We start from the raw sequence: 15,285 nt of genomic DNA on the forward strand, positions 1-15,285 counted from the left end.
GGCACCTCATCAGGGAGTACGAGTTTTGTTTTAATGATCATTAGTTCCTTACAAACTTGCAACTTTCAGAACTCTAGGAAAAATGTAATCCATCACTGGGGATGTATTTGCCTCCAGCTCATTTTGGCCTTCTATGTCTTCCATCATACTAATACTGAAATAATTCATTATACAAGATATCAATGTTTCAGAACGATTGGTTGGATCGTTACTTGTTGATAACTAAAGGAAGCAATTATTTAGATTGGGGTTTTTTAAATCATTAGTTGCAAGCCAATTTGGATTTTTTGAAAGGATTTTATTTCTATTCTGACTATCCTAATATTGAAAGGGAGGGGGGGGGGGGTAATACTTCTTTCACATTTATTTTCAGAATCAGCTGCAATGCCTATTTCTGTCTATTTTAATATATTTTTACATTCTTAGTAAGTGTCAAGAGTTGTACCGCACTGTAATGAGACAAAGTTACAAAATACGCCGGCTCCTCCTTTGTTCTCCCCCTCCCCCACAGTGGTTCCACCACACTGGGTCCCCTTTGTCCATACCATCCTCCCCGTTATCCATTGTTCTCCCCCCTTCCTTAAGACGCAACCCCCCCCACGCCGCATCCTCCACTGTGCTTCCTCTCCCCTCCCTCATGGCACCAGGCTTCACCACCGCCGAGGCCCCATCGCAGAGAGGCTTCACCACCGCCACCGAATAGATGGGAGAAAACCGATCTTATTGAACCATATCTTGCTGTTTTCATAAACTCATCAATTAACACCCTGTTTGGCTTGTAATCATATCACTGCCCAACTCAATCCCTGCCTCAGCTCATTTGCTGTTACAACAAAGCATATTTGGTTTTTCCACACCCAATTTCCCCAACACGTCTCTCATGGCCTCTCTTGTTGAACACCACAATCTGAGGCACAATAGCTGCATTTTTTTTTAAATCTCACATTTGCTTTGAAATCCTTCTAAGATCTCAAACCTTGTTATCTTCTATATATTACAAAAACACTGTTCTTGACCAGTTTCGGTTTTCTGTGCTGCGGTTTCCGAGAGTACGCCGTCACCTACGGCTGTCATTTTTGGTCACCTCGCTCAGAGTCCCCCTCCGCCGCGTGTGTGCCGAGGATTTTTCCCGTCAATGAAAATTGACAGAGATATTAATGTTTTTACAACATTCCCCATTCTCTCTGCTGCCCCTGCTGGAGGGAGGGGGAGCGACTATAAAACCAGGAAGTGGTGTGCCTCAATCAGTCTCTGCAAGTGGTGTGCCTCAATCAGTCTCTGCAAATGGTGCGCCTCAATCAGAGCTTTGAATGACACTGACAAATGTCTACAGCACTGTGAGTACCCTTAATTTGGTTTCAAAATGAAAATATGGTTAGAGGTAAAAAAGCACTGCCTGCAAATAGTTGTTTGGGTTGAAGTAAAAAGGCACTCTCTCCCCCCCCCCCCCCCCCCCCCCCCCCCCCCTCCCCCCCCCCCCCCTCCTCCCCCCCCCCCCCCCCCCCCCCCCCACCCCCCCCCCCTCCCCCCCTCCCCCCCTCCCCCCCCCCCCCTCCCCCCCTCCTCCCTCCCCCCCGCCTCTCTCCCCCCTTCTCTCCACCTCCCCCTCCCCCCCCTCTCCTCCCCCCCCTCCCCCCCCCCCCTCCCCCCCCCCCCTCCCCCCCCCCCCCTCCCCCCCCTCCCTCCCCCCCTCCTCTCCCTTCCCTTCCCCCCTCCCTCCTCTCCTCCCCCCCTCCTCCTCTCCCCCCCTTCCTCTCCTCTCCCCCTCTCCTCTCCTCCCCCCTCCTCTCCTCCCCGCCTCTCCTCTCCCCCCCCTCTCCTCCCCCCCCCCTCTCTCCTCCCCCCTCTCTCTCCCCCCCTCTCTCTCCCCCCCTGTCTCCCCCCCCTCTCTCCCCCCACTCTCCCCCCCCCCCCCATCCCCCCTCCCTCCCCTCTATCCCCCCCCCCCCCTCACCCCCCCCCCTCTCTCCTCCTCCCCCCCCTCTCTCTCTCTCTCTCTCCCCCCTCCTCCCCTCCATTAGCGTGAGTGCGGGAGGGTAGTTAATGTGTGACGCTGCATGCCGCCTCCCCCCTCCCCCACAACCACACATTGGGGGAACAGACCCAACGGGTCTGCACTTGGTCTAGTTACTTTATAAATATCCGTGCTTTTCAAATTCTGGCCCTTGATTAAACCACCAATTTTAGCCACGTTAGCATTAGCAGCCTTACTTTCCATTGCTAATATCCCTCTTAAAATTTAGATTTTAACTTTTGGACTTGCAAGTGCTGTTCCAGGATTCCCAAAAAGTTAATCTGCAAGTCGAATCGGCAGTAAAGAAAGCAAAAGCAATGCTAACATTTATTTTGAGAGGGCCTATATACAAAAACAGGAATGTAATGCTGAGCCTCTGTAAGGCACTGGCCAGGCCGAATTTGGAATATGATATGCAATTTTGGGCACCATATTTGAGGAAGGATGTGCTGGCTCTGGAGATGGTCCAAAGGAGATTTACAAGAATGATCCCAGGAATGAGTAGGTTCACATATGATGAGCATTTGACGACACTGGCCCTACACTCGCTGGAGTTTAGAAAAATGACGGGGGACCTCATTGAAACGTACAGAATAATGAAAGGCTGGGATATAGTGGATGTGGAGAGGATGTTTCCACTAGTGGGGGAGTCTAAGACTCGAGGTCATAGCCTCAGAATTGAAGGATGTTCTTTTAGGAAGGAGATGAGGAGGAAGTTCTTTTGTGAGACGGTGGTGAATCTGTGGAATTCTTTGTCACAGAAGGCTGCGGAGACAAAGTCAGTGGATATATTTATGGTGGAGATAGATAGATTCTTGATTAGTGTCAGAGGTTATGGGGTTAGGAGGGAGAGATACATCAGCCATTATTGAATGGCGGAGTAGACTAGATGAGCCGAACGGCCTAATTCTGCTCATATCACTTATGATTTTGTGACATGGCACATATGATTAAAGGCTTCACTAAAAGCTAACATGGACTAGCATTAATTATTGCTTGATTAAATTCTTTTGAGGAGACATGACATTTTTTCTTAGAATAAATATGCAAAGCATGTTACAGTTTCCCAAATGGTAATAGTAAATGTCAACAATTTGGAGCAGGGGTGACTTTGAATTACTTAGAGCATTTTCATCTGCACTAGATTAAATAGGTTAACAACATTTCCGTTTTCAAAGAAATTTCTCCATATAAACAGGGTAAATATGGAACAAAAATATTAGTTGTAGAATCAAATAGCTCAGCCTAATCCTGTTTCCCTCAACCAATGCAGAGATATAAAACCAAAAGCACACATGAATAACATAAGGCTGCCTGTGTTAATGTTGATAATAGATCAATCAATCAATCCAAAGTCGCAATCCATAATAGATTTTTCTAAACATGTATTAGTGACTGAGGTGTATCTATAGGCTGAGTAGGATGAGATTTTAATGACTGCGCAATTGTCAATACCTTCAACTTCAGCCTGCCACAAGTTTTGCCATAAAGGAAAACTAAAGTTTGTATACATTTCCATGCTAAAAAATGGATTAAAAATAATCGATCTATGTCAATCACAATCCATTGTACGTGCTGTATTTAGATTAGAGCCCCAAGTCCATATCTGAAATTGCTTGAATACAGGCTTTAAAACTTAAATATCTGAAACAATACGCTAACAGAATTAAGCACAAAATCAAAAACTCGGCTACTGTTGTTAGAAGATGTATTCTTGTTGGTAGGTAGAAATTGCAAACAGCTTGTATTAAAGTTTATTTTTCCCATAAATTCTTAGACAGTAAACAATTTCCCCACAAATAATTACTGTAATTTTGTACAAATGTCAAGGAAAAACCTGGTACAAAGTGAATTTTACAGTGAACACATGGATGTTGGCTGCCACTTAGATAAAATTTGTACTGTATGGCAATTGAATGGGCACACCTAGAGACAGACAAAGGAGAGACAATAAAGCAAAATCAATTTTAAATAAATAAAACATTAAACATTAAAACATCTGATCAACATTAAAGGTTCAATCCTTATTACCATCTTTATATAAATGTTATTTAATCTGGATTCTGCACAATAGTTATCTGACATATCATTCTCCTCAAATATAAATCCACAATTAACTTGTGGTGCGGGTGGACAGGAGTAATGATTATTTAATGGTTTTAGTTTCTTCAAGACATTTTTTTCCCAATAATATAAAAACAGGGAGCCATTTTAGTTTCTTTGAATTACCTGCTTTGCCAAATTCCTACAAGGTTCAAATCAGATTTGTTTTGTGGTACGTTATGCTGTAAAGGAAGAAGAATGCCACTTACGATAAAAGGATTTCTCATCACCTCTGTATTGTGCTTGATGTCCAAACATGAACATCAAACAGGAAATACTGAATGCCAGCATTCATTTATGTTGATTTTAGAAAATAAGCGTTCCAACAATTGATGTTTCCACTTACCAATGATACATAAAGAATGGAAGGCATTACATCAGAATGTACAATAACTAGCTGCATTGGAATGGCTTCAGATGTTGCTTCCGTACCATGGAATTCTCCCTAGTGACATCAGAAAATTGTTGCTCTGTAACATTTCTGAGAAGAATGAAGTTATAAAAACAAACATTTTATAATGTTGCACCCTGGAGGTGCACAATAAATGGAAAAGTACTTTTGCTCACAAAAATACTTATGAAATCTGATTTTGCTTCTGAAGTAAAGAATTTATATCAGCGGGACATCAAGAACTTGCTATGAAAATGTAGTATTTGACCACGGTAATCATTCTAGAGATTGCATTTTGAAATAGCAAGCAATCATTCACCAAAATTCAACAAGAATTTCAACCAACAGGAATCATTATGATATCAGCAATGATAACGATAATCCTCTACAAGATTTGAACTAACAAGTTTACCTATCTTGGGAAATGTCAATTCTATTGCAAATCAAAGGGCAAAGGGCACATTCGATGCCTTCCAGATTACACCCAGCCTTGTCCATTGTATAATTCATGAGCATTTCGCTTTCTCCAAGCAATGTCTTCGGAACTGATACATATTACAGCAATGGCACACCACCAAAATGAATGTGGCAATTTATTTTGTATTAAAACTTGTTTTAAGTTGTAGCACTGAAAATACTTTTCTATGTGGTATCCAGTCAAGCAAAAACTAAGTTGTGCATTATGTTTAGTATGTATGATTGTTCATGGAGTTATCATTCATGAATGACCAGTGCTGCTGTTCTGTTATTTATCAGCCAAAGTCATCCCTGTCCCACCTCCGCACCACAATCACCCCTACTCCTTACAAATACTCAATCTAACCCTAGATACTAAACTTGCCATTATCAACAAATCCTTCCAAATCCCATAGACAAGGATGGTTCAAATTTCCTCAAGCTCTTGAATGTCAGCCCTTCTACTGCCCATCTAATTTTGGCTGTGGACACTCTTGTGCTATCCAATTTCCCCACCTCTGGCCAAAACGAAAACACCCGACACATTTCTCAAATACCTTGAGTAAAAGAACAATAAACCCTGCATTCCAGTCTATGGAGCAAAAACAAGTAAATCTGCAGTACATGAAATCTGCACTAAAATCTGCAGTATAAATGAGTTCGATTTTCCGACTGCGCATGGCCAGGTCATAGGTCACTCTGCATAAGCATTGCTGGAAGCAGTGCAGCTGTGTACATGTAAACCTTCATTTCATCCGTATTTTCCAGCTTTGATTCTTCTAGGTAAGATACTGCTTTCAAACTAGTTGTATTTATTGTTCCCTTGTACAAAGCTACGATAATTTTGTTGTTTTTATTGCTTTTTATGCTTTGGGGTCAGGGTCCGTGGTCAGGGTCGGGCTTGTGTCTCTGGCGTTGCGGGTACTGTTGAGTTGCTGCTGGGCCCCGTCCCCTCCCGGGTGTCCTGTCCCTATCCGGGGGCAGCCGGAAGTGTCCGGGGTGGCCCTGGGCTGGTGGGGCACAGGCCCTGACTTGCAGCCGGCCTCTCAGGGGGGAGCAGTCCCCCGGCGGGCCAGGGACCGTCGGCTGCACCTCTCTCCTTGTCCAATGGCTGTCGGTTGGCCCCCTTGTTCATCGGCGGGGATGCACACGGGGTGCTCGGCGTGATGGCTCGGCGGGTCAGGCAACATCTCTGGAGAAGGGTCTCGACCCGAAACGTCGCCCGTTCCTTTTATCTGGGGATGCTGCCTGTCCAGCTGATGTACTGCAGCGCTTTGTGTGTATCCCCTTGATGGCTCTTGCTCGGCTTTCACCGGGACACTCAAGGGGGGGACGGGGCGGTCCAGTAGTGATTTGGCCGCGCGTGCGGTGCCGGAGACCCAGGTTCAATCCTGGCTGCGGATGAGGCGCGGGTCTATGCGTGCAGCAGCCGAGAATGTCTCTCACGCCGGTCCAGTCTCTCCTCCGTCTCCCTCTCTCTCGCTGTTATACCTCGCTCTCCCGCTACCTGGCACCCCCGTTCCTCAGATTAAATATATTTTTACACATAAGTTATAAATAAAGATAAGAATTTATACACAGTTTGTCCAGCCAGCACTTTGTTAGCTTTTTCTTTATGGTGAATGACCTTTGACAAATCCCATGATTCCCTGCATTTTTTGGAATACCGAATTCGCTTATTCCTAGTCTAATTGGTTCCATAAGTGAATGGAAAGCGAGGCAAAACAAACACCTGCATCAAAAGACACCAACTTTGCAAGATAAAAAAACATAAGAAATTTTACATCTGGTTTAGTACAACAGCACCATTACCAAACACTTAGCCAATTATATTAAAATGAAACCTCTTAAAGAACAATCCTACATACAATTTAGCCAAAACAATTCCGTTTAGCATTTATTATCCTCCATAATCTTTGAAATGTGGGCCCTTAATTGTAACAGATTTAAGGAACACTCTTCATGCAGCTGAATGTTCCTAGGTGCTTCAAGGTAGTTACATAAAATTTAATCACAACTGAAGATAATTATAGCAGATAGATGATAATGTTTTATAGAGTAGGAATATTAGCAGGAATAGTGGGAATGGAGAGGCTTCCAAAATTGTAAGCCCTGGAAATCAAATATGATCAATAAATATGAAATAATCAGCAATATTCACAGTACATCAAAAATAATTTAGACAAAGAATAGTGAAGGGTGATAGATTTGGACATTTTTGTAAATCTATTTATTGAGATCTTCCAAAAATACATCGGCAAATCCTATTTCTTTGGTAGTTTTAAGTAGTCTCTTGAGATTGAGGGCGAATTGCTTCCACTCCATTTTCATGGATTCTGAGATAACTGTAGAAGCCAATGTGGGAACGGAAGCCAAGCCAAAAATTGAGCATTTATTTCCACAATTAATGAAGTGTTTCTGTATGCTCCTGATGGGCAGACTCTAGTTTCCCAATGCCATTAATATTGCTCCTCCTCTACTTTAAACTATCGTGAGACAGGGATTCCCAAGAATGTTGGATTGTCCCCACCCCTCCATGGAAGCTTTGAGCACTTCCTTGAGTATTTTCCTCTATCAGCTCTTCAATGCGCTATTTACAAAGTGACAGGATGATCAAGTAGAAGTTTACCTGAACAAATTGGACACTGGAGATGAGAAGATAAATGGATCGACAAATACTAAAATTATCTCTTGGATCTTGAACAAACCTTACTCAGAAGAACACATGTGACCCTGCACATCATTTGCTTTCCCAACTGAATCTCATATCCCTCTATTAGTGAAATCTCCTCATCTTGGCCTTAAGTATATTCGTGACTTGGAGTCAATAAATAATTCCAAAGATTCTCAGCCCTCTAAGTGCTGAAATTGATCCTGGTCCCTTATCTGGAGGTTGTGACCCCAAGAGGAAACAGCCTCTCAACAAATATCACATCAATCACTCTCAGAACCATGGATAATTCAACACTCATTCTTCTAAAATCCTGTACATATGTTACTTAAGCAACAACCTTCTCATCTCATAAATGTAGTGCATCTAGGCTGCACAGATTCCATTACAGGAATATCCTTCCTTGAGAATGCAGAGCAAAACTACACTAAGGAGCACAAATAATATATTCCTAAAACCCCAGAACAAGATTATCAAGATATCCTTACTTCCTATTCCAAATACCTTGCAACAAGGCCAACAGGCTATCTGCCTTCTTATAATGTTTTGTTTCTCCATTTCATGAATCCTTGATATCAAGGGTGGGTAGGGATAGAGAGAACAGTTTGTTCAAGATAGAAGAAAAGATTTGGAAATTAAAACTGTACATCAGAATCTTGGAATGATGAGCAGTTTTGACAGACTAAAGGAGGACATAATACTATTTTATTTGTTCCAGCCTGCTCTGGCAGTTAATGACTCAACAGCTGTCCACCATATCCATTCAAATCTGCATCCCCTGCACTTAGGATGCAAGCCGTAGAAAATGAAAATATTTGATGCCAGATATTTTAAAAAATTCACCAATTTCATCCTGGTTACCTTATTTTTATGTTGCCTTCTTCAGAGAAGAATCAGTTGGTAACTGCTGCCGAAGTACAATAAAATAATCCTTTAAGAATGATAATGACTCAATTACAACTGAACACCCGAGCTTGGTTCAATCAAAATAAACGGATTCATTCTGTTGTAGAGAAAATTGCACATTAATGGAGAGAATCAGTCTAAAATGGAATCCAGTGTATTCGACAACCCAAAGGAAGTTTATTCCTCCACTAAAGATTTACATAAAATGCTGGAAGAACACAGCAGGACAAGCAGCATCTCTGGGTCTCGCTCAAAAACAACACACATTCCGTCTCTCCAGACATGCTGCCTGTCCCGCTGAGTTACTCCAGCATTTTGTGTTTATCTTCCGTGCAAACCAGCATCTACAGTTCCTTCTACACATTATTCCTCTATGTAGACAACTTCACTAACTTTAATTCTGTGTTGAATTATTTGGAAAATACACAAGGTTTAGGGATTCCTAGTCTAAGACATGCATCTTGTCCACGCCAGCTTCAAATTTAACAACTAATCCAAAAGACTATCTATTGGTCGGTATAATGCCTAATATCAGGAACAAACTCAAACCCATGTATCAAATGTATCAAACCCATGTATCGAACCCAAACTTACATCTTTATTACATGATACCTACTTAGAAATCTGCAATTCCAATTGGATGACATAAGCAAACATTTTGTGATATCAACCCTTCCACAATTTTGGATTTCCTTATCACTTCTTCCATGATAAGTTAAAATGAAAGACAGAGCTTTGGAAAGGGGTGGGTTGGGAATGTGGAAAAGGTGCTGTAGATATGCTGAAATAAATGACACAAATTGGACAAGATGGTGAAAAGAAAGTGCATGATATAACAAGACATTAGTGCAACAAAAAAAAAAGACACAATTAGAAAGCAAAAGCATGAGGTAGTCGTAGTATTCTGTTACAAGTAAAAGCTTTTGACGATGGTGGAGGTGGAGCTGGGCCCATGATAGACTGGGCTGGGTCCACCACTCACTGCATTCCGCTTGTTGGAATGTCTATACCAGGCCACGCTGCAACCAGCCAGGATTTTGACTGAATACAAAATCTGTTTATATAAATCTCTATAACATTCTTAATTGCATTGGTATCATTTCATTTATTAGCTAGACATTTCAGTGGGTTTAAACATTTACCATTCACATCTGGGAGAGACAGCTGAATCCATAACACTCTACTGAGTTTTAAATTTTGTCTGCTACTTCCAATAATTTGACCCGAGGAGATTCTCTGCAGGACCGATCAAGCTCAAGTTTCCATCACCAGCATCGAGCTGGTGAAGATGATAATCAAGGTTAATACTGTATTGGATTGAACACTCATGCTGGGTCCCCAAAAACAAAATATTCCATTTAACAGGAGCTATCGTTTATGTAATTCACAAAACATTATACCTTTTTGTATCTACAGAAAACATCTGTTCAGACATCTCAGACCTCAAACCTGCCACAAAGGTCCTAGTCTACCAGGCAGCAGTGATTCCTGCTCTCCTATACAGGTCTAAGACATGCACCATCCATTGCAGGAATTCAAAACACTGGAGAGGACCACCAACACTGTCTCCACAAAAGTCCCCACATCAACTGGCAGGATAAGCAAACCAAAACAACATCTTAAGCGAACCACATAATCCAAAAGTGACATCAGGCCTCCAAACAGCCGCGCCAAACCTCACAATGGCAAACGAATAAGACAAAAAAAATGCTTTGTAAGTGATCGCAAAGCCTCTCTAGAAATAAAAACTGCAATTCTGTCATCAACTAGTCCACGAACTGAGAACAGCATCCCCAACGGAATTCGGGATTTCAAATCTCTTTTTTAGAGTTAGAGTCATACAACATGTAAATAGGCCCTTCGGCCCAACTTGCTGATGCCATCCAAGATGTCCCATTTAGACGAGACCTACCTGTCTGCATTTGGCCCATATCCTTCCAAACCTTTCCTATTCATGTATCTGTCCGTACTATTGGAAGCATGTAGAGGACTGACAACAAAAAAAGGAGTGCCCTTCTTTCCTTAGTATTCACCCACCTGCCTAGTTAATCACCTCCTTAATCACCAGTGGTCAAATCTGTGGATTCCGCATTAGCCTCATCAGCCAATTAAGAATCCATAGAACTGGAGTGGAAGCAAGTCCCCCTTAACACCAGAGGATTACTTCAGGATTCATAATTAACAAACAATATCAAACTAAATTTTTTTGAACTGAAGTATTTCAACAAGATTCGGATAGTTACCTCAAAAAAAGCTGGTAAAACTTTTTTCGTAATTCAAGGCATGGTGGTTGGGGAAAAAAATAGTTGAGATACAGCAATGGAGAATTAAGCACCTGGTATTACACCTAACTTCACCTAGATCTAGCCAGAAGGAGAATAATCACCTGTACTGTATCCAATTATACCACTAACATTTTGATTCTGAGCAATGTATTCCCATTGATGTTTCTTATTGTGGTGTTATTGCCCTCTTCCTTTATCCTCCCCCTGCACATCCACATAGGCAAACTCCCAAACATAGTGCTAGATTTCGCTACTGTCGTACAAGATAATTAACTTTAAAATTACTGTATACCAACTCTGTTGAGGTGGGAGTCGTAAACCTATCCACCTCTGCCACTCAATGGATTTTTGCTTTGATTACAATCCATTGTTTTGCCTTTTCCCCCCAATGTTCTTGTATCCCACGTCCCACCAACATCCATCCCAACAACGGGAAAATGTGTTGGTACAAATTGGGCTTCAGCGAATCTCAAAACATCTCCCGCTAGCCAACAAGATGTAAAAACGTTTATTTCAAGAAAAGTCATTACGACGAATTACTTTATTTTGCTTCGGACACATTATTGCAGCCTGCAAAGGACTTAAATTACCAATAAGCAACTCTGGCCAAAGGCTGGAATAAAACAAACTGCAACTTTATAGTTATGTGCTTAAAACGTATCTCCGGGGTTAGGTACTTGACCGCTCTTGTGCTGTCCCGCCAGCTGACCATTTAGAACACAGTAGAGTGAACACATTCTCGCCCAGTTAACATAACCATGGGCTATATTTTAAACATCACATCGTCCCGAAGTAATAAAACTACACGAGTAACGGTGGTCATTTTTTAATCTTTCTGTGAAATTACCAATGATCCATCAAAAACATTGGCAACCTGAACAGGTTCACCATGTCTGATTACATTGTTAAAATAAAGCCCTAACTGGACGGGAGTTGGAAAACATTCCCATCTGTACGTGCCAAATTAAGGACGATGTCTGCCTAAAACGGCATCATCAGCTGAATTCGCCATTACCAAAAAGGATTCGACACGAAGCGTTATAATCCTGGTGCGAGGATCGACCCGCAGGACAGCACCTGGCGCACCACTATTTCACTTACTCCAAGATCATCCTGCCTAACAGCGAAAATAATCAGCTTTCCTGGATAATGAAAATCGCCCATCTGTCAAGCCCTCTGAAAAAAAATTGACCTTTCCCTACATATTACTTTTACGTTCTGTCGGAAACAAAGAGATATAAATCATATAAATATATATATGATTTATATCTCCAATATATATATATATATATATATATATATATATATATTAAAAGCAATGGTATTTTAAATCATTGTCCTCGATTAAATGAGAGCCCGGACTAGGGTGTGGGTGACAGGAGGCAATGTTTCCGCGGATAATAAACATGAGGTAGGGGCCGTTCGCCAGCCGGTGTTTAGACAAGAGAAACTGGACAGTTTATGCCAGGAAGTCGGCACAGATACTCAGATCCGCAGCGACACGTGGGTCGGAGAATCGCTGAAATAGAACCATGCCGATTCATTGTTTCTATCCCAGGTCGGCAGAGGGCATTTACATATCAATCTTCCAGCGAGTGAAGCGGCGCTGATGCTGGTTACCACTGATGGGACCTCTGGACGGTGATTCCCGTTCGAAGCTGCATTATCAGCCCAGCCTGGTTTGCGCATACCACCGCAAACATAATCATCGTTTACGAACAAGTCGGATTGAAGAGCTCCCCCTTACTATGCAAACAAATCCAACGGTGCTTAGGTGTTAATACAATATACACGCGAACCGAAATATTTATTTAGTCATCTTCCCCTCCTTTTACAGGTTCCGTGGAAAGCCGCGCTCTCTGGCGATTCCCCTCTCTCATCCTTTCAACACACCTTTTTTTTGGAAGGTACAGTACAGAGTTACTTTATTCCTAGCCACCTGGTACCTAAATAAATGCCAGAAAACCAATGCACTTTCCTTTAGGAAATCCTCACTCTCCTATACAAGACCTCCAAAAGTATTGGTTTAAAAAATAAAGACACCGAGAATCATCACCCACATAATCATCTGCTGTTCTGGATCTGTCGTGACTGTAGCTGTAGACTTGTCGGTCAATAAAACCGCAGAAACGTTATATCAGACCACCGTCGCCTAAGAAGATTAACAAAGCTAAATGCTGTGCAATTGACTAAAAGCCTGGCTTCAAGAAGGTTGGGGGACACATGATTGTATTTGATGAGTCCAGTACCATCTACAATGCAAAAGGAACAGGGCATGCCCAAAACTGCAAATGACTAGGACAGCAGGTAACGCCTATTGTAGTCTCAGACAACAGATGGACAAGCTTTGCGTTCGTACTGTATGGTATAACGCATCAATTCTTTCAAGCACACTTACATAATCTAAAACATTACCCACTTCCTTTCGGAAGCACCCGAAAAGATGGCAGAAATATTCAGATTTTAATTATATATATCTTTTCTAACAACGCAGTTTAACTTGAAATAACATATTACATCACAATTCTATTTTTAAAATTCCAATTTGATTACACTTAATCAACATTGTTCAAACGAAAGCACCGAAAGGGATATCCCCGGACTCCAGTTACTACAAAGTACACTCAAGCTTGGCAGTACCACAGATGAACATGCAGCAATGCTGCTCAGCAATACTTCGAACAGAGAATAAAACTGTTTCCTATTTAGAATTTCTCAACAATTACAAAATTAAACGCTGTTAGCGTCACAAAGAAATATTTAAATTGTGCAGGATATCATTACACTACAAGCTGCATTATAAGACTCTCAATTAGCCTGATACAATAATAAGTGAAACAGTCATTGATATTGACTAGTGAATGTCATTAAAATTTGCGCAAACCTGTCTGTCCCTTTCCAAGCGTTTTTTCCAGTCGATATGGTCCCACATATTGAGCATGTTGGGCTCCCCCGATTTCTTTACCCGTTGACATTTTGACCGGGCTTTAACAAAACAAAATCCTTTGCAGATCCACTAATTGGTAGGTTTTATGTAAATTTTCTTTTTTCCTGCAATTATTTTTTGCAAAAAATAAAATGAAAAGGGCTATGATCCATACACTATTGTGCTGCACGCCAGTTCTACACCATGAAACAGTAGATACGATGCTTTACGCTGAGCAACCCAAAATGCTAGCGGAAGCGTCTTGACGCGAAATGATTGACATTACAACGAGCCACACATTGCAATGAGGCTCCACAAGAGCCGCTGCAGCAAACACCAGCCAGATTGCAATGTAATAAGGAACTTCAGGGCGAAGTCACTTTTTAATTATTTTTTAAAGTTATATATTTAGAAAGTGACTGATAATAGAAATAAACTCGGAAATGAAAGCGATGCCTCAGAAAATAATAATGCACAAGACTGTTTCCAAGCCAAATGCAAAACTACAAACCCCACAGTGCACTGCTTCTAGCAGGCACCTGTTCAGTGCTTTATGTAATGTTGAGCTGGTGATTTTAAAATTTCCGCCCTCAAACGTTGTAGGAGCCCATCGACTTTACACAGAAGTCGAAATATATTTTAGCACGAAGCTGCCTGTCCCTGGTTACGCAATAGTTTGTGGGTGTGTGTCACTTTGAACCCAGCACGCTGTGGTTGGGATGCTCCGCTGAAAGGCGGCTACCCTGAGGAGGGGCTGCACTCTCCGCCAGGGCGCGCAAGTGCGCTCTCTGTTTCTCCCCCGGGTATCAGGTGCATCGCATGGAGCTTAGCGGGTTTACAAAGAAAGAAAGAACATGGGGTGGAAATTATGTATTCATTTATCACCCACAACAGCAGGCTGTCACAATGTATGTTTAATTTGAAGATTAATGGAAACACTGGGGCTCTTAAAGAAACAACGACTTCAATCGCCTCTTAAAGCAGCAATGAATTGACAATATTTCAGTTTGTACGAACACGATTAACTCCTTCAATCCCCCCCATCGAAGCTCAATTCATTTGCATCCGAAATGGTGTGATTCTAAGACTGCGCACTTGTTCTGGATTCTCCCACGACAGGAAATAGTTACGCTGTATTAAATCTAAATCCCGGATTCATTTCAAATACTTTGATCAGGTCATCCCAAGGCTTATATGATCAATGGGATACAACCAACTCCTACAATATCTTCTCATAATATAATCCTTTAAACCCTGGTATAATTCTGGTGAAGTGTGGTGCCCCATTTCAGAGTCAATAGATTTTTCAGGTTCGATGCCCAACGTATCATTGCAGATGGAATGTGACCACAAAGATGGATAAATTGCTGCATCACTTCCTCAACTTGGAATTCCAAAGCCCATGAGATAAAAGCTAATAAGATATTAATCCTTTGGTACTCTTGTGTATGAGCAGCTCGTGCACAGGTCCGAGTTTCTTATCATGAAGGAAACAATCCAATCCTTTTCCCCACACTGCCATAGCTCCTTTCC

The 15,285-nt window shown here is 41.9% G+C and overlaps 1 protein-coding gene across 10 annotated transcripts in view; it reads right to left on the reverse strand.

Annotated features, from left to right (window-relative positions):
• The window catches only part of LOC129705702 (serine/threonine-protein kinase BRSK2), a 702,405-nt gene extending 688,401 nt beyond the window's left edge, over positions 1-14,004 (reverse strand). For 4 of the 10 annotated variants that reach the window (XM_055649416.1, XM_055649414.1, XM_055649415.1 and 1 more), the window contains exon 1: positions 13,711-14,004. In XM_055649416.1, the coding sequence (XP_055505391.1) occupies positions 13,711-13,801 (91 nt within the window). In that variant the 5' untranslated portion in view covers positions 13,802-14,004. The remainder of the gene's footprint in view (positions 1-13,710) is intronic. The other 6 variants (XM_055649422.1, XM_055649418.1, XM_055649419.1 and 3 more) reach the window with 2 other exon arrangements.
• Positions 14,005-15,285: the final 1,281 nt, after the last annotated feature.

This window comes from Leucoraja erinacea, chromosome 18, assembly GCF_028641065.1.
Source record: "Leucoraja erinacea ecotype New England chromosome 18, Leri_hhj_1, whole genome shotgun sequence".
NCBI classification, from domain to species: Eukaryota; Metazoa; Chordata; class Chondrichthyes; order Rajiformes; family Rajidae; genus Leucoraja; species Leucoraja erinaceus.